This window comes from Solea senegalensis, linkage group LG8 (assembly GCF_019176455.1).
Source record: "Solea senegalensis isolate Sse05_10M linkage group LG8, IFAPA_SoseM_1, whole genome shotgun sequence".
NCBI classification, from domain to species: Eukaryota; Metazoa; Chordata; class Actinopteri; order Pleuronectiformes; family Soleidae; genus Solea; species Solea senegalensis.
The window spans coordinates 24752315-24779898 of NC_058028.1; the positions used below are offsets into that span (position 1 = coordinate 24752315).

General features: G+C 40.2%; 2 protein-coding genes across 7 annotated transcripts in view; one reads left to right on the forward strand and one right to left on the reverse strand.

Moving 5' to 3' along the window:
- The window catches only part of LOC122773357 (alpha-2-macroglobulin), a 36371-nt gene extending 29133 nt beyond the window's left edge, over positions 1 to 7238 (forward strand). For 2 of the 3 annotated variants that reach the window (XM_044031984.1, XM_044031982.1), the window contains 9 exons: positions 772 to 937; positions 1388 to 1584; positions 1689 to 1904; positions 2117 to 2235; positions 4424 to 4514; positions 4694 to 4765; positions 4866 to 4971; positions 5718 to 5759; positions 6709 to 7238. In XM_044031984.1, coding sequence (XP_043887919.1) covers positions 772 to 937; positions 1388 to 1584; positions 1689 to 1904; positions 2117 to 2235; positions 4424 to 4514; positions 4694 to 4765; positions 4866 to 4971; positions 5718 to 5759; positions 6709 to 6731 — 1032 coding nt within the window. In that variant the 3' untranslated portion in view covers positions 6732 to 7238. The remainder of the gene's footprint in view (positions 1 to 771; positions 938 to 1387; positions 1585 to 1688; positions 1905 to 2116; positions 2236 to 4423; positions 4515 to 4693; positions 4766 to 4865; positions 4972 to 5717; positions 5760 to 6708) is intronic. The other variant, XR_006360882.1, reaches the window with a different exon arrangement.
- A 2717-nt stretch (positions 7239 to 9955) lies between these two features.
- Positions 9956 to 27584, reverse strand: part of phldb1b (pleckstrin homology-like domain, family B, member 1b) — a 103901-nt gene continuing 86272 nt past the window's right edge. For all 4 annotated transcript variants that reach the window (XM_044031980.1, XM_044031978.1, XM_044031979.1 and 1 more), the window contains 12 exons: positions 27453 to 27566; positions 26149 to 26310; positions 22479 to 22640; positions 20994 to 21110; positions 20745 to 20850; positions 18797 to 18841; positions 17553 to 17898; positions 14885 to 14975; positions 14425 to 14571; positions 14098 to 14317; positions 12145 to 12230; positions 9956 to 10346 (listed from right to left, as the gene is read on the reverse strand). In XM_044031980.1, the coding sequence (XP_043887915.1) occupies positions 10206 to 10346; positions 12145 to 12230; positions 14098 to 14317; positions 14425 to 14571; positions 14885 to 14975; positions 17553 to 17898; positions 18797 to 18841; positions 20745 to 20850; positions 20994 to 21110; positions 22479 to 22640; positions 26149 to 26310; positions 27453 to 27566 (1737 nt within the window). In that variant the 3' untranslated portion in view covers positions 9956 to 10205. The remainder of the gene's footprint in view (positions 10347 to 12144; positions 12231 to 14097; positions 14318 to 14424; positions 14572 to 14884; positions 14976 to 17552; positions 17899 to 18796; positions 18842 to 20744; positions 20851 to 20993; positions 21111 to 22478; positions 22641 to 26148; positions 26311 to 27452; positions 27567 to 27584) is intronic.

The following is a 27584-nucleotide window of genomic DNA, read 5'->3' on the forward strand; positions in this document are numbered from 1 at the left end:
ACACACGTGTTTGATTTGTCTTTTGCACAAATAAACACATTATCTGTGTCCTTTACTGAATGAACACATGGTAACACTTGAGATTAGGGAGCACATAGTCACCATTAATTAGTTACTTATTCGCATGAAGATTAGTAACATATTAATTAGTCATTATTGAGTTCTTATTCTGCATGGCCTTATTATACAAGCAGTAAGCCATTAACTAAGAGTTTTCCCTCAATAACCTCAGAATTATTGCATATAAGTAGTAAGTAAGGAAGTTACTTTATAAGGTGGAATAGTTATTCTCCCTTAATAACACCTAATGAAAATGCTCTGTTCTTACATCTTAAGTGTCCAAATAAGTCTTTGTTACTTAGAATATGTTCATCATACTAAAGTGACATCTTTAATTCACTAGTAGTTGAACACTTACACATGTTCACTAATCTAAAGTTGCCTCCTTTTCCTATTCCTGTGATACTACCACCTTATGAAGTCCATAATTCATACACAACAACTTCCTTTATTACTACTAATAAGCAATAATTCTGTTAACTCTTAGTTAATGGCTTACTGGTTTTATAATAACACCATGCAGAATAAGACATGAATAAGTACTTAATAATGACTAATTAAGAGCCAATACATTACTAATAGCAACTAATTAATGCTGGATATGTGTCCCCTAATCTAAAGTGCTACTGAAAAGAGAAATAAGTCTGTTGTTGCACACAGAGAAATGGATTATTCCTCGTTTGAGTGTCATCTCTGCTCGTGTTGTGACAGGATCCTGTCGTCCAGAAGTGTCTGAGCTGTCTGAAAGCAGCCGTGGCTCTTCAGCTGGACAACCTGTACACCACTGCCCTGCTGTCCTACACCTTCACGCTGGCTGGAGACCAGGAGATGAGGAGCAAGCTCATCACGCACCTGCACCGCAAGTCCAGCACGCAGAGTAAGACGGGAAAACCGGGAACCACCAACAGGAAGAGTGGTTGAAGGCAGCTGAGTGTGATTGAATATGCAGTGTGTGGAAGAGGAACATCAGAGGTGTCAGCTGATGTGATGCTGACACACACTGGGCTGAAGCGGGGATTGACTGTGTGGCTGAACTAATTCTATACTCCAAGAAATTAAAAAATATAGTATTAATGCACTAATGCTAATGTTTGTTGCTATTTTTAACGTGATCTATGATTTTTTTTTTTTTTAACAGACACTGGTAACATTGCAGTAACCTATAGCAAAAGATTAGAGGGTTCACATGTGAATATTAACCAAAATATTAGCCTGAATGTTGCCCAAACCTTTGCTCTCACTTAAATCCTTTTCACTTTCATACAAAGTGCACAGATGTATTTGTTGGTAACTCAGTGATGGATGATTCCACTCTTGTGCCTGGCAGGTGGCGCCCGTCACTGGGTCAGAGCGGAGGCGTCCAAGAAAGGTGTGGACTCTCTGGAGGTGGAGATGACCTCGTACGTGCTGCTGGCTCTGCTCTCGGGTCCGGCCATGCCAGACTTCGGTTTGGATTACTCCTCCAGCATCGTGCGCTGGCTCGCTCAGCAGCAGAACCCGTACGGCGGCTTCGCTTCCACACAAGTAGGCCACGACCGCACACACGTGAAGGTGTTAAACCTTTAGCCCTGAATGAACTGTGAACACATGATGACCCTGCTGCTGCTGCTGCTGCTGCTGCTCCTCAGGACACGGTGGTGGCCCTGCAGGCGCTGGCCAAGTACGGAGCTGCCACCTTCAGCGTGGAGGGCAGCACCACCGTGACGGTGACGTCGTTAGGAGGCCTGAACAAAGAGTTCACGGTGGATCAGAGTAACCGGCTGCTGTACCAGGAGGAGAAGCTGACGGAGATTCCCGGGGAATACACGATCAAAGCCCAGGGACAGAGCTGTGTGCTGGCACAGGTGCAGTGGTCCTCGTTGGTAACAGATCACTAATAATAAAACCTCTGTAAACACAACAGAGGTCTGAGTCTGTTCTGTTATTTGTTTTTAGAGAAAGAGTAAAACTAATCCTGATATCTCACATCATCAAGTCATCATTGTAAAGGTCACATGTTGTCGTCTCCAGTGTCCTCGTGTGTTCACAGTGTCTGTGATGCTGCGTCTCTCCATAGATCTCCCTGCATTACAACATCCCGCCTCCTCCAGACTTTTCTGTCTTTAACGTCTCCAGTAGCATCATGGCCAAGTGTAACATCAGCAGACCTCAGCTCATCCTCTTGGTCAATGTCAGGTACGTCTGTGTGTGTGTGTGTGCGTGAGTTGTTGTTGTTGCTGTGATGATGAGTGTGTTATCAGTTTACTTCGTAAACCCGTCAATTTAGAGCCACTTCAGTGAGAGCACCGACGCTTAAATCCAGATTATCGGATTATCTTCACCTAAATGCATCTCTCTACATATGTTTGTAATATCTATTTAAAGTGATGATGCACAGACAACTGGTGTGCCGCTCCATCGTTATACATTTGTTTCAAATTTCAAACAAGTGACAAAATCAAACATCTGCACTTACTAATGGAGGCAAAAGAGGCTGTTTACAGAGTTTACAGGGTCAGAAAGTCAGAAAACTCTGTCTAACATTCAGAAGAAATGATTCATTTATTCCCAGTTTGTGACTGAAGTAGCTTGAGATGTGAGTCTGTGAACCTCAACTGTTGTGTTACTGTAATCCATTCCTTTATCCAATAGAAGGGAAAAAATGCAGACTATTGATTTTGATGTTTTGCTAAGAAATGTTGACTGATTCTGTTTAGGGGGGGAAAATAAAATATACAGTCCAAGATGTTTTATGGATCAGATTGTCCCTTTTTAAAATATATGAACCTGAATCCATTACCACCTTTAAAGAGTTATGGCTTCCAATATTTTGCTTTTTGCAAAACCTTTTCTGAGGTGATGGATGAGGAACCTGAGCTAAGATACCTAAAAAACATACAGTATATATGTGTATATATATACGTATATATATATATATATATATATATATATATATATATATATATATATATATACATATATATATACATATATATATATATATATATATATATACACATTTTTATATATATATAAGTTTTTTATATGTATATTTGTGTAATATATATACACATACAAAAACATATTTATATATATATGTTTTTATATGCATATATGTGTAATATATATACACATACAAAAACATATTTATATATATGTTTTTATTTATATATAAATACATATGTATATATATTATATATATATAATATATATGTTTTTTATATGTGTATATATACATATATGTGTGTATATATATATACATATATAAGTTTTTTATGTGTATATATGTGTATATATACACATATATTTATATATATGTTTTTTATATGTATATATGTGTAATATATATATATACACATACAAAAACATATTTATATATATGTTTTATATATATTTATATATATAAGTTTTTTATATGTATATATATATATATACATATATATGTGTATATATATACATATATAAGTTTTTATGTGTATATATATATATATGTTTGAGAAAAAACAGATTGTTAGACGAATAAAGAGTTTCAAAAAGTAAAAAAGAGTCATTGTCATAATAGACATATGCACTTTTCTTCTTGTGTCATAATGACCACCTGCCTGAAAGTTATTCTCTGTCATATTTTGAATATGAAATAATGCACTTCCTTTGCATCATAGATGTATTTGGCATTTTTCATAGCATTTCCAAACCTTGGACACAGTGGGCGAGAGAAAAACAGAAACGTGCTGTGCTTATTGATCAGATTTGAACACGTCTATTCCAGCTTTAAATCATTAAAAAAAAAAGAAGAAGAAGAGAAAACTGTTCGACCCTCACAGCAAGTGACAATGAAATCAGTTTACTCATGTTTTGCATAATCCTGCTAACACACAAAAACATAACCTCCTCTGTGGAAAAATAAAAATAAAGACTCCAGAGTCCAGTTCAGTTGTGCATTTTCAGCTCCCTCAGTTCTTTCCTTTTTATTGGAATGTAAAGCTACTTAAAGTAAAAGCTCATGATGAGTACGTTCATCTACTATCCATTACTACTGTGTTTAAAATTTAATGGGCCGAACAGAAGCACAGCAGAAACTGTCCAACGGTGTTTAAACACAACACGCGCAGCGGAAAACAAGAAGCAGAAATGTAGAGACTGAATATTCAAAATCATGAATACCACACTGTGTGTGTGTACCTGGTATTCCTTATGTTGTGGGGACCTCATTTTGTTGACACTGTCACATTATGGGGACAACAAAAACAACGTAAAGTACTACATTATAAGGCGAGTGTTTCAAAGTTAGGTTAAGGTTAGGGTAAGGGGCTAGAGAATGCATTATGTCAATGAGGTGTCCTCACTAAGATATAAAAACCTGTGTGTGTGTGTGTGTGTGAAGGTATCAGGGCAGGAGAGAAGAAACCAACATGGTGATCATCAACATCAAGCTGTTGTCTGGCTACATCCTGGATAAAAGCTCCCTGGACCTGGTCAGTCCTTGTTTTCTTTCTCTTTGTTTTATTCTGTACTCTCTGCTATAATCAAAAATCTTATTTTGTTTGTATGTAAAACGCGTGTGTGTGTGTGTGTGTATGAAACGTGCTCTACAAAGATGTAGCGTGTGTTCATACGTGAGCATAGATACTGACGTAAGTCTGCGCTGTTACAGCTGAAGCTCAACTACCACTCAGTGAAACGTGTGGACGTGGACGAAGGATACGTCAACATCTACTTAGACGGGGTAGGAAGCTCTGTGTGTGTGTGTGTGTGTGTGTGTGTGTGTGTGTGTGTGTGTAAGGTTGTACTTCTATCCTCTGTGTGACACTTGTGTGTGTTTGCAGCTGAAGAAGGATGAGGAGAAGGTCTACAGTGTGACGTTAGAGGAGGATGTGCCCGTGAGGAACCTGAAACCAGCTGTGGTCAAAGTCTACGATTACTACCAGACAAGTAAGAACGTCACGCTGTCTCTCACCTCGTCTTCACTTGTCGTACTTTGATAAACCCACTGGTTTTTACGTTGGATGGATAAAAAGAAACAGACTTTGTCGTTTGATTATAAATCCACTTTTACTTGGTTGACCGTCTCTGTGCTGGAGAATGATGGAGGCTGTCAGCAGCAGCAGCAGCAGCAGTCCTGCATACACTGTGAGGGAGTTTTCATATCTGGCCGTTATTTCCATTTAATCATCTTAAAATAGTGAATTAACAATTTAAAAGGAAGAAAAACACTGCAGTTGTACATGAAACAAACAGATTTTTTTTCACTCTTTGTCTCAACGTGCAATAACAGGCCAAAAAATGTATGTAAGTATGATGACGCTGATTCTGCGTCTTCCTACAACAGCGCAAGTGAAATGACTTTAATCACCACACGTTGGCGTCCATGTGCACCTTCTCAGCTTTCAAAAACAGTTGGAAGTTTTCCAACAGCACAAACAGCGGAAGTGCTGCAATGTAAAGTGCACGTGTGCAAACGTGTCGTCAGTGGTGTTAAAGGTGCTAAAGCTAAAGCTCAGACTGAGCCCAGTGCAGCGCGTGTGGAGAGAGGGAACTTTTCCATCCAGTGGCACAAACTACTGTATTTAAATTCATCGTTATTAATTCACTCACTGTATATCCTGTTAAATCTCTCTCTTTCATCCCACGTGTCTCGTTTGTGCATTTCTGAAGTTTGTTTTTGTTTGTATTTGCAGGTGATGAAGCAGTAACGGAGTACACGTCCCCCTGTGCACAGAGTATGTTCACTTTCTCACAAATAAATGCACTTAATGTAAGTCGCTTTGGATAAAAGCGTCCGCTAAATGACATGTAATGTAACATGTAATGTAAAAATATAAGTCAACTAGCATTTAGCTGCAAGGCTTAAGTGAACAATCATTAAAAAAAAAAGAAGAAGAAGCAAATGGCAAACACAAAGCCAATTTCAATTGTTCCGTGCTAATTTAGCAAATGTTCTCACTACATACACTATATGGACAAAAGTATTTGGACGCCAGCAGGAACTGTGACGACGTATTCAAATACACAAACAGTTATTATGCAGTTGCTCTTCCTTTTGCTGCTATAACAGCTTCTTAGAAGACTTTCCCCAAGAGGTTTAAACAAGTGTTTACATGGACATTTGTGTAGAGCATTGATGTTGGATGAGAAGACCCGGTTCACAATCTCTGTTCCAGTTCATCCTAAAGGTGCCTGATGGGGTTGAGGCCACTTGTGCACTGGGACACAGTCATTGGAATAGAAAAAGCATCTTCCTCTAACTGTTGGAAGCATCACTGTCCAAAATGTCTCGGTTTGCTGAAGAGTTAAGATTGTCCTTCAATGGAGATAAAAGACCTAGAGACCAAAGCCTGATTGAAACACCTCAACAACTCAATACTTATCAGATGTGACCAAAGTCATTGTACACAGATATGTTGCCTTGTTTATTTTAGCATTTTAATAACCACTTAAAGTGTAACTTATCAGCGACATGAACACATTAATATTCATCTCAGTCATTAAGTTCGATTTTTTTTTTAATATCTCATTTGCTAACGTGTAGAAGGTCTATGACTTAACCAGCCACTAGGGGGCGATAAAGATGTCGTGTCTCTCATTTATAGAGTTTGTTGACATGAAATGGTCAGGAAGTGTGTGAGTTAATTTAAAGGTGAATAACATTGTTTTTGTTTCTCTTCCCAGGCGACAACGTCAACCAACTGTAAGAATCCATCGTCTGTCAATTAGAAGAATCCCTGTGTTCAAGAAACAACCTTTTTAGATATTTCTGTTTGTTTGTTTTTAAACACGTAATTCCCACTTTTTTTCCCCCCTCTGATTTTAGAAAATCTTTTTTTTTTGTTTTTTTGTTAATACTTCCCGCTGCAGTCCGCCGGTTTAGTGCAGAATCAATGATTCGTCACCGCAGCAGTTTCTGCCGTCTCTCTCCTCAACACTGGAACCTCATAGAACATAATAACTGACCACACAACACAGTGTAACAGCTTTGTTTTTAATAGATTTGACAAAATCCATATTAATTCATACTTGAAAGTGACGCATGAGACGTACAAGGTACCAATAACACAGAATGGTCCGAGTAGTGTTTTTGTGTGTGTGTATGAAACAGGAACTACTTTCTAGAAAATAAAAACACAGTCATGTGAGAGTTTGGTGAGTCATTCTGTGTTCAGCTGTACCTGTAATAAAAAAAAAGGTAGATTGATACATGACTACCATACAATTTCAAATGTAACTGACAATAAATGTTCTAAAATGACAAAAATAAGTAAAAATTGTACTTATTCTCATACAATACTGTTTCATCTCCGTAGTAAGATATTCTTTTTCATTCAGGCATCCTCTATATTTAGTTTCCTTTCTTTTCATCATACATACATAACAACAGTAAAGTATATACCAATATCTAATATCAACAGACATGATTTAACAGCCTTGCCAGTGTTGAATAGTTTGGTTTGCACTTGTTTAAAAAAGGCAAGGGGGACACAATATATTAAGGTCTTTTCAATTCTACTTCATGTTTTTCGAAGTAAACATGTCACTACCTCAGGCACCACAATCATAAATTATCATGAATTACTGTACCGACACATGAAACTACACAACGGTTCCACATGCTCCAATAATCACAGTGTCCAGGATCTGTCCACTACAAACCAGCTCAACTACAGATTCACAACGTGACAACGGTCTGTTAAAGCTAAAGATGCAATTGTACCCTTCCTCGAGCATGCAGACCTCTGCTCACAACGGGGATTCAGGGCTTGATCACCAGTGATGGACTTTAAGGACATGGCAGCAGAATAGAAATACATTATTCCTGCTCATTTTATAACAAAAACAATACTCTTAAATACACTTAATCACCACTCTCCAGTCTGAATTAACAAATGACACAAACTGTGAACCTGCTGAATAATTCAAAACATTAGGAACACTTTTCTGAATTTAAGCGACTTTTACTTTACTTTTTACACAATTTATACTTCGGCTAGTTTAGAAAAACAACAATAATGTATCATAGTCTTTGGTGTGGACTTGGAACACTTCAAACTACATGTAACTCTGTCATGTCTTTGATTAGTGACTATGATAAATGGTAAAGTTATCGTTTAAATAAATGATTCCAATGACTTGACCTGTTTAAAACTATTATGTGGTGAATTAAAAATAGCCAAATGAATCCCCAGTGTGATCAGGGCCTCTGGTATCTCAGTCTGCCGTGATGCCGCAGACAGAAGTCCTGATAATAACGTAGTAAACCTCAGACCTGAGTCCATGACTGAAGCCTGCTGGACTCACACACGCGGCACCAGTAACAACACATTTGTCAAGGCACACTTCTGGATTGCATTAGTCTGCTTTGATCCTGTACAGTCCTGTGTTAGCGTAGTCGCTGTAGCGCCCTCTAGTTGTTGCGTTAGGCTGGCAGCGATGATGGCAGCTCATCATCGGTTTTGCGGAAGGCTACTTGGCGAACAGTCAGAATTTCTGTTTGTTTGTGAGGAAACGTGGACAAGCGCGACATGATGACATCATCGAGATGTTCCTATTCACAAGTACACTGAAGCTATGGTTGCGCACTATATCATCATCAACTATATCTTAAGAGTTTGATATATATATATATATACGTCCGGCATTTCATGATTCCTACAACTGACACATGTGTTTTTTACCTTAGCGCAGACACTGGAAAACCCAAAGACTATTTAGCCCCAAATTAATCTTTTTGTTTGATTAAGATTAAGCTAGAGCTAGCTAAGAACTAGCTTAGCCAGTACAGACCTGAAAACAGTCTCTGTCAAAAGTTACAACCAAAATAACAATCTGTATGGTACTAAATGGTCATGGTACGTAACATAATATTTGAATTTTAGAACAGAGCCACTCTATTTCCCCCTGCTTCCAGTGTTTGTGCTAAGCTAGGCTAACAGGCTGCTTGCTGTAACATCAATTTAAGGATTTAAGCTAGAGAACGGGAGCTCTTAGCTTAGCTTAGCTTAGCCTCAGAACCAGAAAGAGGTGGAACAATTATTAAATAAATAAATAATTGTGTAGTGTGAACTAGTTAAGACAGATTAGCCATTTGAGTCTGCTTTAGGATTACCAACTGTTCTGTAAGGATTTGTTCCGTATTTGAACGATAACAGATGCGTTCTGTACTGAAGAGATAAGTAACGCACTTTGTTTCCTATTTTTCAGAATCAAGTCAACACCATGACAGAATTGAAAGGTGTGCGATTTGTATGCGGGAAAATAAAATCCTTCTCAATCTGTCCGTCATTCATTACTATCCAACAGAAAATGTGCACTTTTAATCCTGTGTATCGTAGCAATGGAGATGTTACGGTGAAATGGCGACGCGTGAGGAGCAGGAGGACTTTCTGCTTTCTTTATTATTATGACATATTTTTATTATTATATAATTATATAATTATATATTATTATTATTATAATATATTTTGCACTGTTTAATTTGCACAGAGAAGATTATTTGTATTAAAAATGTTTGCACTACTGAAAATGTATTTTTCTCTCTAATATGTTGTGATAGTAGAATGTAAGCAGAGGTTGAGTCTATAAGAGCAGCGTTGAAGTGAAGTGACAGCTGTGAACATGGAGGATGCAGTGTTTGCTGTGTCACTGAGATTTATGTCATTTATAGATTCGTACAATGTTTTGAAATATATTTATATAAAAAAATGATTACACGCTTTGAAGTCTTTTTTTTTTTTTGTCTAAACTCAGCATAGTCAAGATGGAACACTCAAAATAACCAAAACATTGGCATGATGTCATTTGGCATTATCTCTACAAGTAAAAAAAGAGAGAAGAAGAAAAAGAAACAAATAATACAAAAGGTTTGACAAACAGTAACTATAAGATCTCCATTTGGCAATATAGAAAGGCTTTGAAACATCTCTGACAGGTATACATTTTGGTTTATATACAATAGGGTGTGTAAGTGTGTGTGTGTGTGTCCTTCAAAGTCTCCCTTTTTAAATCCAAATAATGATGTAGAAAAAAGTGGAGGTGACTATTTACTGAGTAAAAATCAAACTGAGATTAAAAACAAAACAAAAAGAGTAACAAACAAGGCGGCGCTGTGTCTGCTGTGGACTGGAAACAGTCTGTCCCTGCCGAAACCTGTTCTCTGGATCACACACACTTCCTCAGTTCATGAACTGTGTGTATCCCTCTGCTCCTGTGACGATCACATCCATCCAGATCCTCATGGCCTCAGCTGAGGGAGCCACCATGTAGTAGAGCCGGTCGTGGGTCTTCACGCAGAAGGTCAGTGAGGGGTTGGGGCTCTGGAGGAAGGAAAGAGGCAAAACTTTCATCACGGTCTATCAGTCCCTCCCTCTGCTGTGCTCACACAACGCACTGTTCCATCAGTGTTACCAGCTGAATATTAACAGCAGGTCACAGATCCATCAACTTGTTTGAGTTCAAAAGTCAGTCTATACAATATATAAATGAAAGTATAACACAATGCATGATTTTGACCACTGCTCTAAAAACAAAACAAAACAAAGGCAACATTTCAACTCAATAGCTGGTGTTGTGATGATGTCTTTGAAATCTGCTTTTGTTCTTATTTGCTTTTGTGTGACGTTGACTTCTTTTTGCTTTTATTCATTTTGACATTAAGTTGTTGTGTATTTTTGTTGGTGTTAGCCTTTGTTTTTGAGTGTCCTGCATTTGTTTTACACTTAGGAAACGTGGGCTTTTACATACAAAGCACAGGTTTTAGTAGTGGTAGTAGAAATAGTAGTATGAGTTGTCATGTAGTAGTAGTAGTAGTAGTAAAGGGACTAGTAGTTGTAGTAGTAAAGGAACTAGTAGTAGTAGTAGTAAAGGGACTAGTAGTAGTAGTAGTAGTAAAGGACTAGAAGTAGTAGTAGTAAAGGACTAGTAGTAGTAGTAGTAGTAGTAAAAGGGACTAGTAGTAGTAGTAGTAGTATGAGTAGTAATGTAGTAGTAATAAAGGGACTAGTAGTTGTAGTAGTAAGGACAGTAGTAGTAGTAGTAGTATGAGTAGTAATGTATAATAAAGGGACTAGTAGTTGTAGTAGTAATAAAGGGACAAGTAGTAGTAGTAGTATGAGTAGTAATGTAGTAGTAATAAAGGGACTAGTAGTAGTAGTAGTAAAGGAACTAGTAGTAGTAGTAGTAGTAGTAGTAAAGGGAATAGTAGTAGTAGTAGTTAAGGGACTACTAGTAGTAAAGGAAATAGTAGTAGTAGTAGTATGAGTAGTAATGTAGTAGTAGTAAAGGGACTAGTAGTTGTAGTTGTATGAGTAGTAATGTAGTAGTAGTAAAGGGACTAGTAGTTGTAGTAGTAGTAGTAGTAGTAGTAAAGAGACTAGTAGTAATAGTAGTAGTATGAGTAGTAATGTTGTAGTAGTAGTAGTAAAGGGACTAGTAGTTGTAGTAGTAAAGGGAATAGTAGTAGTAGTAGCAGGCAGGAGTAGTTACTGTAGTAGTAGTAGCATTACATGAACAACTAGTAAAAGAGATAGTAGAAGAAGCAGTAGTTGTTGGTGTAGTAGTAGTAAAATGACTAGTAATAGTAATAGTAGTAGTAGTAGTAGTAGGAGCAGTAATAATAGAGCCGTAGTAGTTGGAGAAGGAGTAAAATGATTAGAGGTAGTAGAAGTAGTAGTAATAGTAGTAAAAGTGGTAGCAGCAGCAGTATTATTGTTAGTAGTGTTATTACTACTATCAAGTAAATCAAATATAATTTTAGAATATAAATGAATTAAAAATTGTTAAGGTAACAAATCACATCATCCTTCTACATCACGTATGTGAGATGTTTTCCTCTGTCAGAGGAAGCTGGTGTGTTGGTTCACACTGACACACACAGACACACACTGACACACACAGAGCCACAGTGTCACCAGCCTTTGACCTCCTACTCTCTCATGACCACACAGGGGTCAGTGGACTGACAGACAGACAGACACTGGTTATACTCAAGCTGAGAAATCCACCAAAAACAAAAGCACGGACGGGAAAAGAAGCAAACCATAGGATGGACACAAACGTTTTAGTTTGAGCTCGAAAGAAAAGAATATAATAACCAAGAAATACTGATTATTTTACCTTTGTGGCACTGCGGAGGTGATCGTAGTAGACTTCTTCTATCGCCTGGAAGTAGATCACACCCTTCAGTTTGGTCTCGTGTTTATCTGCAGCCAAGAAACACAAACAAGAGACGAAAATTCAAAATGACAAAACAGACTTTTTATCGGGGTGAAACGTCAAGACGAATCACTTCCACGTCACCGAGAACAGCGACAAGGAGACGACACAACAAAAAACACGGGGATCAAACTTTGATCATGACCAATTTATGTTTTTGTGATGATGGATGGAAAAAGACAAGCACAGCACTTTTCCCTCTGTTTTTTGAAACCAGTGGTGCTCTCATTGTATTTTCAGACTTGACTGCATTCTTACGCTACTCTGGTACATCATTGCAGTTTGTTTCATCAGCCACTGCAGAACTGCAGTCAGGAACCGGTGGGGAACTCGACACCCTTCTCTACCTTCAGGCGCAAACACTCCACAAGCCAACTTAAGAGCAGTAGGTAGCAAACGCGGCGCTTCATTTCGAGGAACAACGCTTTCCGCTAAGCACGCAGCTATTATCTGCTAATGACCTCTTTAGCATTCAAATAACCTCTGCATTTGCATCTCATTTGACTGCATCTAAGCTAAGCTACCCAGCCAAAATCACTGCTGGGTGCAGCTGATGGTGCTCATGGCGTATGCACGTCACTCCTGTGGCAGCTCACTGTTCCAAGGTCAAGAGTAAAGTGTAAGCGATGCAACTTAATTAGTGTCCTCGGAGAGCGCAGCGCTGTGCGCATAACAACGAGCGCTAAAGTCATCTCAGCGCACCTCCGCACTCTGGCTCACTTTCAACAAGGTGCACGCTTTAAGTGGCTTTAAGCGGAACCTTGTGAGGACTTCAAAGGCGCCGGCAGAAAACAAGTGTCCCACAGCTCACACAGCTCACACATCAGTGACCGGAGGACGAATGTCCCTCCCACTGACACCCACAAGCGTGGCAATGACATTTCTGTCACTTCACATGTGGAAATGTGGGGCTCAAAGTCAACGTTTTCTTCCATTTGTGACTTTGGACATTTGCATGTAGTTGCTATATGATGTCAAGCCTGAGTGAGTCTGCGGCTGCTGTGATTAAAAATCACCAAAACTCCTCCAAACACTTGAGTGGACACGTGTAAGTTTCATAAGTATGTACCAGGTGTTGTTTGTTTGTTGTTTACTAACACAGCGTGGACTAATCTAAACAAACTAAGTACTTAAATATTTCCAAATATCATATGTTTAATAGAAATAGGACATTTGGACAAGTGAGGTTATCATGATAATTATTGTGATAAACACCAGATGGTTAAAGATGTTTGCTTCTGGTACAAGAAAATTAAGTTAATTGTGGATTAAGGACATAAAAACACTAACACTTACAGGTAAAACATTCAAAATAATGATATGTGTTGACTTTAAGACTTTAACGAACTTCTATTTACTACTGTTTTTTTTTTTTTTTACAGATAAAAGTTTTTTACACAATGATACACAGAGGATTTCAAAGTCATTCAATTTAGCTCCTGCGATCGTAACAGTGAAATATTATTTACACATTATAGCAACAGTACCAATACTACTGTAATATAATATGATGTACCTTTTATGTACTTTCAATACTGACCATAAACTAAACTGCAATGTCGTGTTAACGGTTACTGATTATTGTTGTTGTTTTTTCGAGGAACATCAGCTACTAGGGAGTGTTGCATTATGGGTAGTCTTAATGTTGCTTCACATTTGTTTATCCTGCATTTTCCTGCATTTCTGCTCAAAACAAAGAACCAGTCTCACCAGTTTTTCGCTGGTTCTGGAAGTGAACTTGAGTTTGAGAACTTGAGTGAGTTCTGAGCACTTAGTGGTTCAGACTGAATCATCCGTCTCAAAGACAGTCTGACTGTCCCCCGTGACACACACATAACCCGTCCCTCTTCTCACCAACATAGTAGGACAGCGTCCTTTTGAGGCGGTCGAAGAGGAACCAGCGTTTCTTCCAGGACTTGATCTTGCCTCCCATCTTGACCAGGTAGCCCTTGCACATCTTCTCGGTGAGGATGACGTGGTAGCAGGTGTCCACGCTGTGGCCCGACGACTCCACGTGAGTGCGCAGGTCAAACTCCTCCTTCCTGATGGGCAGGTAGCGAGTCATGGGACGAGCCTGCAACAAAGAGCAGCGTGAACAACACGTGTAGGGACGAGACGAATGCAGCACTAGTTTAGATCTTTTCTTACCATGCAGACTCACTTATGTCTGACACGACTGACCTGAGAGAAGTTCTTGGATCTCATCTTGACCTCTTTCTCCACTAACTGCTGCCGATGGAAGGTTTCATCCTGCAGCCTTTTCTCCGCCTCCTCTCGTCTCCTCCTCTCCTCCTCCAGCATCTGACGGCGAGCCAGACTCTCTCTTTCCTGAAGGAGAGAGCTTTGGTTAAACTTATTATTGTGTGTAAGTGTCACCCTTGACCAGGCCAGTGTTGTTGTTGTTAGAATCTCCTACACTGACTTAATAAATACAGAATAACTTAAGTGATTAACAATAAACAGGTACTCAGAGGACAGGAAACATGTCAAATGTGGGAGTAGAAAACTGATTGTCTCATCTCATTATATTGGCCTTTTTATGTTAGAATCAAGAGTCCAATAAGAGGATGGAGCCTTCACTTAAACACAGACGTCATCAGTCACTGTGTATGGATTCAGAGCGATCCTGGTCGTGTCTCACCCGCGATTCGATAAGTCTGGCTTTCTCCAGCTGCGCCTCCTTCAGCATTTTCTCCATCTCCTCGATCTTCAGCGAGTCGGCTCCTCCGACACTGGAGTCAAACACAACAACAACAACAACAACAACAACAACACATTACGTTTCACATCAGGACGGAACAAAAACGACAGTGAAGATCGAAACTCTCTCAAGAGAACACGTCTGTATTTGTGGGAAAGGAAGTTTGTCTCAAGGTTTCATTTCCTCTGAAACATCAACTGATATCAACTGTGTGTGATTCACAATGGCTTCTGTGACTTGTGAAGCTCACTGTTACCATGGAAACGTTGTCATCATTGATTACAGTCGGATTGTTTGGTGTTTATATGTCCATTTCCGACCTTCTGTAAACAAAATAAACACAAACTACAATCTGCTGCAATGGGAGTCAGGAGTTTCTCCTTCACGCTCTGAAATCTAAGTGCCTTTTTTTCTGTTTTCCTTTCTTTGTCCTTTCCTTTGTGTCTCCCTGATCTGAATTAAAAGGTTTAATGGTTTCCTGAATCAGAGTCATTTCTACATCCCAGTTACATTCTATTTCATTTCTTTAAATATTTGTGCAAATTCTAGTTGTAAAATTTAAAAAAAATGACTTTATAGAAGGAAATCAACTCAAAGAGATGCACTAAAGCTTTTCCTTTAACAACCACTTCAAACTCTGTCCAAATATAAAATATGGGTCCAATTCAGCAGCAGCTGACACTGATTGGATCAAACCACGTGTCGGTTCATTTGCCGTCAGTGTCGGTGTCGATGCAGCTGCCGTGAATAAGTGCTTGAAGCAGGTAAATGGTTTAAAAAAAGACTGTTTTTGTGTGGAAATGTGATGAAATATAGACACATGCTGTCAGGCTCAGTTTACCAACGTAACAAATGTCCCGTGTGTTTACTCAAGTCCATAATTTCTCACTATAATGTAGTAGATTTTTTTAATGACGGATCCTGTAGGTCTGAAGCTCTAAATATGATGCAACGTTGTAAACCACTGAGTAAACAGTGGCTTTGAACGTGAAAATAAATCAATCTGGGTTCAGTGAACGAGAGGGAATATTTATCCATATTGTTGAGAAGAATTACTGCTTAGTGCAAAACTGATCCAGTCAAATATCGGAGTCAAAACTTGGCTCGTAAACTTCCCTCCCTCTTGTCCCCCCGGTGCACCACTTCATTACAGAACAAAACCCATTAACATCATCTCCAAATAAAAAGAAGAAGGTTTTGGGAATGTGACTCCTGAGAGCGATAAGTGAGTTATGAAGTGTGAGTGCAGCTGAGTCCCTGCTGTGATGGTACGGCTCACAGCTCAGTCTCACAGTCACAGACAGATGGTCATAAATGAGTCGACCTGTGGCTAAAGATTTCAACTGTGAGCGTGAAACTCACTGCGTCGCTGTGTTGGTGTGAACGTTTGTCATGGTTGGGTTTGAGCTCCTCTTCGTTCCCTCAGTGTGTGCAAATACACACGGACCTTTTGACTGTACACACGTGTCTGTTGTCAACAGTCAATTAAAGCCTTACTCACCCTGGAGTAACATGAAATTACATTTTCACCATTAAGACACAATTAATCATGTTTTTATGTTAATATCGTGGCAGAGGCTACAAATAAATCAACATATGTGTCTTGCTGAGTGTGTATACTGTAAAAAACTGTCCTCACACATTAGTGACTGCTGGAGCTGAAACAATGAATCGATTACTAATCGACAACTATTTTGATAATCGATTAATCGGTTTCAAAGTTTTTTTCATGATTAAAACCAGATTTCCGATTGTTTAAGCTTCTTAAATGTGAGTATTTTCTTCATTTCTTTGCTCTGGATCACAAAGAAATCATTCAAAGTGAATCATTTTGGTTTGTGGACAAAACAAATCATTTGAGAACATCATCATTTCCAGGTTTGACGAACACCGATTAACATTTTTTTAAAGGTTTTTGGAAATTTTATGGACCAAGCGATTAATCGTTGAATCGAGAAAATGATCGACGATTAATCGATTATGAAAATAATCATTAGTTTATTAACAGTCAAGAGGAGATTTTTAACCAATAAGACTAATATATTAATACTGTGGCAGTGGCTACAAATAAATAAATCAACATATGATGAGTGTGTTAATATACTGTAAACAAATCTGTCCTCAGCACACATTAGTGACCGCCCCCACTTCTGACCTCTGACCTCTGCGTTCTCAAACCACCTCTGAATGTAGTTGATAAAAAGCCTACATTTATAACCCAGCTTTATTTACTAACCACACAAGCTGTTAAGAGAGACATGTGCCACCAATGCCATGTGACCAGAGTGGGAGTCGCCCACACTGCAGTGATCATGTGATCCATGTGGACAGAATGTATTTGAAGACAAATGAAGAAAAAAGGAAAACAGCTGAGTTAAGTTTGCCGATGGTGGATCAGTGGTAGAGAGAGTCATCTTATAACTGGACGGTTGTGGGTTCAATTCCCAATGTTATCTTGGGCAAGACACTCAACGCCACGTTGCCCCCGACGACGGCAGCGTGTGAATGGGTATGAAAGAAACGCTGCACATGTATCGTAATGGAAGATGAAAGCATCCCTAAATACAGACCTCTGACCAGAGCGTCAGAAGGTGTGGCTGTGTCGTACCTGGACATGTTATCTGGTGAGCACGCCGAGTTGTTCCCCGTGGACACGCTGGTGTCCATACTGTCTGAACTCTCCAGGCTCAGCGTGTCGTAGGGCTGCTCTCCGGCCGACAGGGGCTGGTGGTGCAGGATAGAGTGGTGGACCAGAGGTGGGGGCCCTGCAGCAGAGCTGTGGCCCAGAGTGGGACTGTAGGCCTTGATGGGAGAGTAGGAAGGTGATGAGGAGGACAGGGTCATGAGTTGGGGCTGAGAGCTGTGGAGCGCCTCCCACTGGCACTGAGCCTCCGCGGCCGCGCGCTGCTTGAGCTCGGCCAGGCGACGCCGCTGCTCGTCGATCACCTGCTGACCTGGAGGGAGGAGTTACAGGGGAGGCAGATGAGCGGATGACTGTGATCCGACACCCAGCGAGCAACACATTCAACAGATTTGCAAAAGCCCACGTGTTTCCCGCAGAAATCAACAAACCAGCTGGAGATTAGGTCACCTCAAGCCTCTACAACTCAATACCCACTAAATACACAACCAGCACCAGCACCAGCACCAGCCCACAGACTCCATGCACCACACATACTAGTATGTGCTCTCTCACAATCACAAACTCCGAGATGATTTAAGATGAAAGTAGAAAAGAAAAACACCAAGAAGTTGAAGCTTGAGTTAAAACGCGTGTGTTTATGTCACGATTCTCGTCCATGCTGCTGTTTGCACCTGATCCAGGGCAGAGAGTGGTGCCAAGGTCAGTTCACACCAAACACTGAGCATGCAAGATTTATTCTCCACGAGCAGCAACGTTCATAGAAGATTGATGGGCCGAGAAAGAGCGTTCAATACTGCAGATAAAAGAAAAGATGAAAAGAAATGTTCTGGGGGAGAAGAGTTAATGACACACCAGAGATGGAGGAGGAGGGAGGAGGGTGAGGAGAGGAGGGTGAGGTGAAGACACGGTCTGAAATGAACAGTCCCCAAGTATCGAGTGCCGGTAAACAGTCTGACTGTGCTCAATGTGATGTAAAAGCTAATTCATCTCAATGACGACAAGAGATTATAGCAGTCTTTCAGGGATTTAACAGAAAATATGGTTTTAAGCTTAACAGATTATATTTGTTGACCCAGGCAGCGCTGGAAAACACTTCATTTCAGACACTGCGTGTGATGTATGAGGAAACAGAGAGAGGATGAGTCCCACTGAACAAAATGAGGAAGAAATGACAAATGATCCACTCCTGAATGCTGCAATCCAGCTACCTGCTGAGTTTCCATTTCTGGTGTTCTGTCTGGAACTCTGGGACTCTGTGGTGCAACAGCACAGGAAGAGATGTATTCACACACACAGACAGACAGACAGACAGACAGACAGATGTGAGGAAGAGAGAATGAACCGCAGACGCCGACAAGTGTGACCAGCTCTCATTTCCAAACCCAGCGGCCGTGGGTGGCAGCGAGCGGAGCTAAAGCAGCAGACGGCTTTGCTCTGATCCATTTATTCAAACAGCTGTGACGCTTACTAATGTCACACACACACACACACACACACACACACACACACACACACACACACACACAAACAGCTCGGTGAAGGAGAACAGGGCGAACACTTAACCATAAGCAACACTAACAAGTTAATGAGAATATGGTTGTGCAGCGCTGAAGGCACTAACCTCTCCTGTTTGTTCCACGTCTCACATGATGTAAGAGCAACACCAGTGTGCGCTCGTCACTCTCATAAACACCTGCTGTTGCTGCTTTCATTTGTTTCCTATCTTGTTTTATGTAAAGCACTTAAAGCTCCACGGGAAAAAAAAAAAAGAACATGAATCAAAGATGAATCAACCTGGGACGGGGGACACTCACGCTCACTGAAGACACGACCGCCAGCGAGAACACAACGGAAACGGGATTTTAGCCACTAACCCGCTCAAGTCTGTCACACTTTACACGATAGGTTTGCTGCTTTATCTCACGGTTAGACTTTCCCACCTGCGACAGGAAGTTCGTGTCGCGTTATAAACGGCTCTCTGACGTTACACAGAAAAACAAGAGTTGATCCCCCACTGCTGCCTCCACCAGGGATTCTAAATATGTTTATTTGCAACTTCAGTGTTCAAAATCCTTCATTCTGATTTATTTGGAATGAAGGAGTCATTCAGTCATTCATTCATTCATTCATCCTGTGAGCTAAAAACACTGATTTTCTTTATGGACTTTGGTGCAGCGGTGTGAGCAGGTGTCCCCACTGACAGCCAGGTTTGTACTTAGCATGTTCCTGATGTGTTACTTCAGTGTCTGTGGACAACGCGTCACTGTCACGTAACACAATCACACCTGAACCATCTCTTCCACCGGGGTCAGTCATGTCAGTCATCATCTAACCGCTTTATCCTCCACCAGAGGGTCGCGGGGGGTGCTGTGCCAATCTCAGCTACATCGGGCGATAGGCGGGGTACACCCTGGACAGTTCGCCAGTCCATCGCAGGGCCACACACAGCTAGAGACAAACAACCATTCACTCTCACACTCACTCCTATGGTCAATTTAGAGTGTCCAATTCACCTAATCCCCACGTTGCATGTTTTTGGACTGTGGGAGGAAGCCGGAGAACCCGGAGAGAACCCACGTACACACGGGGAGAACATGCAAACTCCATGCAGAAAGGCCCTTGTTCCAACCGGGGCTCGAACCCGGGTCTTCTCGCTGCAAGGCGAGAGTGCTAACCACTACACCACCATGTGGCCCATTCCACCGGGGTCACATATTTGAAATAACTTTTGAGGCTTGAAACACATGGACATTAAGACATGTCTGTCCCATTGTCAACAATGGCACATGGATACATTACATCATGTTATCATATGAGTATGGTTTTTATTCTAGGCTTGAAGACATATTAGTATAATTAACCAGAATAAACATTAAAACATTAAAGCTCTAGAAATTGTGCCGTAGGCTGCAGCAAACCCATGACTCTCATGTGCAGTAAACAATGAATGAATGAATGAATAAATAAATAACTGTGCTCTCCTTCACTCTACTATCCTGTCGTCTTATGACGCCTCATAGTGATCTTTTCGCACGGACGTAAACATGAGTGATTCATCATCTTTTGATTCAATTAATGCTTTCCTGATGATAAATAAACAATGTGTTGTAGATGGAGCTCAGGACCAGACCAGTTCACTCAGACCAGGTCGCTCACCTTTCTGCTGCAGAGCCAGCTGTCTCTTGGTCTCTATGTCCTGCAGAGTTGCAGCCAGGTTCCGAGGCAGACTGCCTGTGCTGTTGGCCACCAGCAGGGGGCTCTGCTGGGTCACGGGGCGCAGACAAGAGCAGAAGAGAAGAATTTCATGTTGAACACGGGTGAATAAATTGTTATGAAATGATTATTTTGAGCGGAAAACTGTCTTTGACGATAAGAGATTCAAAACTTTAAAACCAGTGACCTTACCCTGGAGCTTGTGTTGCGTCCCAGCGTTGCTGCTCCGTGCTGCAGAGGCGACGCAGAGCCGGACCTGGGCTGATGAACAGAAAGTCCTGGATCACTGTCCAGCTTGGAGCGGAACACCTGAGGAAGGACACACACACACACACACACACACAGCATGATGATATGAAAATTAGGAATAACTGGAAGGTCTTGAAACCATCTGCTGTGATGGAATAGTAACCAGTTAGAAGAATAATAAATAAATACAACTGAAATTCACATGGAGAAGTTGTAAGAACCTAAAGAAATAGAAGTGTATTTTTGTATTAAAGCCTTCATGAAAAGGATCAGTGTTGGCAGACGTGGCACAAGTTTAAATGTGTGTTAACACACACACACACACACAGAGCGCACACCTGATGGAGTAGCACAGTCCTCAGTTGCATTTACTTTACCTGTGACACTTATTTTGTGCAACGCTGCTTCGACTTTTACACCAAACAAAAACACAGGAGCTCAGTAAGACGTCTTAGTCTTTACAATGTGTCAAATGTGACTGTTTCTTTGCTGTTTTCTAGTGTTTTCAAGGGGTACACTGCACTCACTGCAACTGATTACCTTTCCTTTTTTGTTAGTGTATTATTTTACAGATTATATTAGATTACAGAAAAACAACATTGAAATGGGATGGGCCAAAGAAGAGCTGATTACATTTTGGTGGAACTGGGGAAATTTTCAATCACTTTTCTTAAGATTGCGAGGTAGGATATTTTCTGTTTTTTTTTACATTTAGTTAATTTACAATAATAAAATGTTATAATAACATTTCATTCTTCCATGGTTGAGATTATTACTTCATGTTCTGCATTGTTAGCTTTGAGACTTGAATGCATTGAATTCATGTTTTTTTTTTTGTCAGGCCTTTATGGAGATCTGTGCTCGACTAGTGCTAGTCTAGTGCCATCTGTTAGTCTGGATTACACACAGATTACTGGTGAACCGATGGGAGTGTGGCCCGAGAACAACCCGTATAATGGTGGAAACTGTACTTTTAACATTTGCATGCAGTTTTCCTAGAATAAATGGAGGTATTACATGTGGAGCTGCTTCTACCACAGTATTTGATACTTGAGCTGCATTAACAACATGTAAACATTGAAAATCCACTGATCTAAGATGATGACTGACAGAAGTTTCTTTCAGTTCCTTCAAATAAACAATAGATGGAGGCATCATTCGCAGAATAACTATTCCATCAGGTGACCTCTACTCAACCTACCCTGCTATCAACGGTGGAGCTAATTCACGTTCACCAATAAACAATAAAATCTAGTGACGTTAGACACAATGAATAATAAACTATAAATACATTTATGTGGACACAACACACACATAAAACCAGTGAGTTACAGTTGACAGAGCAATTACAGACACACACACACAGCAGCAAAAAGGACGAGTGAGGAGGGAAAAAATAAGGGAGAGAGAAGAAATGAGGCCCTCTACCTGCAGCACAGGCCTGCGGCCTGAGAGCGACTTGGTCGGCAGAGGAGGAGCAGGAGGAGAAGAAGAAGAAGAACAGAGCTGACTGGACTCAGCCATCAGCTCCTGGTACCACTGCTCTAAATCTAGCTTTGGCAGGTGAGGCCTGCCGGTGTCACACTGGTACTGCAGAGCAACACAGAGGAGCGGCACGACAGGAGAAGAGAGGGAGGAGAGAAGATTAGAAAGCATTCAAAGACAGTTGGAAGCAAGACAAACATTTGCTTTCGACGCTCTCGGAAAGTGTAATTAAAGAGACTTTCATTCTTTGGAAATGAAATATCTGCAACATATTATTGTTGTCAGCTGCTTTATGTTTCAGAGCCTGCAGCTGCTCAATTTCTACTTTCCATGTGTTTTATTTCTGCTGCAATGACCCACTTTCACACAAGTCAATTATAGTTTGCCTCTAATTTTCTAGTTTTCTGGTTAATTTCACTTGAGCTTTCTCACATTATTTCTCGAGCTTTATATTGACAGCATCTTAAATGAGTGTTTTGTTTTCTTGTTTTTTTTCGATTGACTTTTTAATTACTAGTATTATTATTATTGTTGTTATTGTGTCTTGCAAAGAAAATATGCTGAGCCCAAAAACATGTCTCCACAAACAACAACATTAAGAGACCAGCAAGCCAGAACCGAACGTAAATTATTATGAATAATTTGGTCCAGGCACATAAACATTGTCAAAGCATTTCTGGATTATAAAAAGATATTTCTATTTATTCTTACCTGAATAACTAAAGAACAACACTGACTTCTTGAGTTTCAGCACAGAAATGATGCTTGACTTGAATATATGTTTGCAACTCGTGTTTTAACCAGCAACTTATTTCTGCTTGTGATCATTGATTAGGAAAAATATCCTGTAAACAAATATATCCTTAAGAATGCCTTTAATCTTATTAGTCCACAGAGAACTGTGTGATTTACAGAAAATCTTCCTAATTCTCTGGTTTTCTGACATATTAATGCAATCATATCATTTTACATTTACGCATTATCCACTTAGGAAACCTGGTTATTACAAGTTTTAAGGGTATTAAGGGTATTCTAGAACTATCTTAGTTCTCTTAGGGGTTGAGCTCAAGAAATAACAGCACAGCCTTTTATTGTATTGTTTTTGTCACTTTCACGGACGTTTGATAACTGGTTCTATTCAGCAGTGAGAGACTTAGATTCAGCAGTAAGCTGTAGGCTAGAGACCTAATGGAAGCCGAGCCACAGGTGCGCACCTTGTAATAATAATACTTATTATTATTATTATTATTATTATTATTATTAACAATAATAATAATAATAATAACATGCTGATAATTTAACAATAATTGACTCTTCCATTCCCTGACAGTATAATTGAATTGAACTGTAGTAGCTGTATGAGCAGCCACGTTTACATCTCTACTGTAACAGTTGTGATGTGTTTAAAACAGCTGACTGAGACGTGCTATAATGTGATAAGACAAGCATTAGCAGGTTATTTCCATGTACAACTGCACCCATTTTTCCTCCTTTTTACATTTTCATTTCTTTTCTCCTGGAAATGATGTACAAGAGAAAACTCACTTGGAGCACACTGATCTGATTTGAAGCTACACAGACGGCGACTGGGAGACATAACGGAGCACAAGTGGTTATCAAATATGATGGATTACATAAGTGAAGCTGCTTTTAGCAGAGCTTTGAAAACAACGAGCGTCTGTAACTCGAGGCGAAGCCGCGCCACAACAGACAGACACCGGCACCCGACTCTGACAAACCCAGAAACAACGTCTTCATGAGTCTACGTGATGAACAGGAAAAGTCTCAGTATTATCCTGTAGTGCTTAAAGCAATACACACAAGATGAATACATCTGTTCAAATAGAATGTTTTGTTTTTGGGAGAAGTAAACGAGAAGACGGAGGTAATGAGAGCACAAAGAGTGGGGGAAGCAAGGCTTGTTATCTCACTTCAGTGAAAAGTGCATTATTGTGTATTTAAACCAGACATTACGCCACACTCAGTGCAGTCAATGTTTGTCGCACACTGCACTCCCACAATGCATTGCACAAACAAAGTGAAGGAACTGCTCACAGCTGCAGAAGTTCTCAATAAATTGCTGTCAGCGGTGAAATGACTGCAGCAGTTTGACTGACGCCTCACGTTGCATCTGTCATGTCGTTTCCTCCTGTGACACATTCAACACACCACTTATAATTAGGGCACTGCCACGGCCCACTGGTGGTCCTTAGAGGTATTGCAGGTGACAATTCTTATTTATACTTTAAATAGGGCTAGTAAACATAATGTCTCAAATTGGTATTGACATCTAAATAATATGTACTTATTTGTGAAGACATTATGCTTATTTATAAGGACTATCTATTGGTAATAATAGGTAAGGACAATACATTTTAATTTTAGGGGACCATAAATGCTAAAGTCTGGAAAGCTTCTGGAATCACCATATAAATCTGAGTGTAAATCATCTTGATAAGCTGCTACAGACTCTTTTTACACCAAGTGAAATAAATAACTGAAGTGAAGGCCGCATTCCATTTATATGAGCCAGGTCCAGGGTTTAGGTTCCCTCAGTTTTTACTGCTGCTGTAAGTCAAACCTATGGCATGAAAATAATGCTCAATAACTACAACTTTATGTTTAATAACACATCTGCTCATCCTCGATTATTGGTGTGTCATTTTCAGGAGCAGCTTGTGTTTCTTCGTGACAAATGACAGGATCGTGAAGTTTGTCCCTCATCTGTTGCCGTCACTTGTCATTAGCCAGCGATTCTCATTCTCTCTTACAGTCCCACAAGATAGTTGTGGAGAAAAACGTATGATCATATTCAAAAGAATGTTTTCATGACTGAGAATAGTTGCGTTTGTCAGAGTCTGTGTGAGTTAATTATCAGTCAAAACCAAACAAAAGAAATGTGCCACTTGTGACGCTGTGAGCAGACAACAACTTTGCTGTAGCAAGATAGAGCGAGGGCTCCCTTTTAAAAATATCTGACAGCTCATGGCCTGGATCAACAGGAGGAGTGATGAGGTGAGTCAGATAAGCACTAGTTGCCGACAGCTCCAGGGAAAGGTATTCAAGTATGTTTAGAAAACACAGAGTAGTCTGGTGAGTCACCAACGACAAACCCAGTATAAAAGGCATAAAAAGCGTTCACTAATCCAACTTCACTTCTTGTGAGTTACTTAACAATTTACCTTTCAAAAGAACAAAATTATTTTTTTTATTATTCTTTTATTTCAATGTTGATTGTTATTATTTACCTAATGTCTATTTTTGACATTAATAGATTTATTCTGCATCATAAATCTGCTTTTATTGTGAAGTATACATCATTCCACAGCCAAACAAACGCTTTTACTTTGAAAAGCCTGTGAAATATCATCATGAATATCTTTACTGCGATATCATGATGAAATTCCGTGTTATAATTTTAAGCTCATATTGCCCGCCCCCTACTGAACAGTTGTTGTCTTTTTTCCCTCACTTCTGTTCTGACCCCGTCTTGACCAGACTAGATGCTCAGTGGCCCCCGGGTTATTTGAGTTAGAGAAACCCAGACAAAGAGCATGTAAGCAAGACATCACAGATATTTAGCAGGAGGAGAAGAGGGAAGGAAAGCACACACCTCCACAGAGAGAGAGAGGGAGGAGCCGTGAGGAGAGGGGAGGCAGGAGAAGGCGGGGTCTACGGCTCCAGACTGCAGGGGCTGGCGAAGTGGGGAGGTAGGGGACGACTCCACCTTTGGCATCCCATACATCTGATTCAACTGGCCCACTGTCACATACTCCTTCCAACACACACACACACAGGTGGAGAAGGGAGAGAAGCAGGGGAGAGAGAGAGAGAGAGAGAGAGAGAGAGAGAGAGAGAGAGAGAGAGAGAGAGAGAGGACACACAGGTCAGCGCGGCAGGAAACAGGTGGGAAACACATCGAGTAGAGTGACCTGCTGCATTATAAAGGTGTGAGCTTCCACTCAAACACTGACGACACAATAAACACATTCAGTGTGTGCAGCCAAAAGTGACCTGTGGTCAGAAACACTCACCATTAACCACCATGCTGTGGTTTGTTACACTTTCACACGATATTCAACACAAAGGCTGTGCACATCCATACAACACTGCTCGTTAGTCCAGACATACAGTTATATCGTATAAGTTTATTGTTGTCCTGGTTTTTTCTGTCTCATAATGTAAAAATAATGTATAATAATGATGCACTGGACCAAAAATGCAAAAATAAAAGCTGTAAAGCCTTTTAAGCCTCATATTGAATAAGTTAGTCATTTAGAATGTGTGTGTCTTTATCTGTAAATGTCATCTTAATTGTTGATGGGCCGATTCTGGTGTGCAGTGCATCTTAACTAGAGCTAGGTCAACACTAGGTCAAATATTTACTCCTTTAATTCATAACTTTACTCATTTGAGGCTGTGTTACATTTACATGGAACATTTTTAAGGTACTGTAAGTCCTGAAAATATAGAAAGCATTTGCTATTTTTGCTAACATTGTTCAATAGGAAAATATCTGGATGCAGGTGTTTTGATGAGTTTTAAAAACTGAGCCTCTCGCTCTGGTGTCATTTCCTGTCCCCTCACAACAATTAAAAAACTAATAAAACTCATTCCAGAAAACCACCTTCATTTATTTCCTTTGTATTTTCAAAGATAACAGGTCATTATTACCTGCAGCTATAAACATAAAACAAACACCTTTGCATTACAAGGCTTAATAACAACACAGGCTCACAGCTACAGAGAGGGTGAGAGGGTGAGAGCAAACAAGGCAGAACCACAGCACAGTCAGTGTGACTCACTGCAAACCAGCAGAGGGAGCAGCATTACATGAAAAGAAAAACAACATGAGAAGACAGAGAGAGGCAAAAGGACAATTCAGGGAGACAGAGAAAAGACAGGAAGTGATGGTACCTCGCAGGTGCCAGCTAAGGCAGCGTCTATGGCAAACGAGTGGCTGTGTGAGGCGGACTTGCTGCCGCCGCCGTACATCTTATACACGTCCGACAGCTTCATATAGTCCTGAGGCTAGCGGCCAGTAACGGT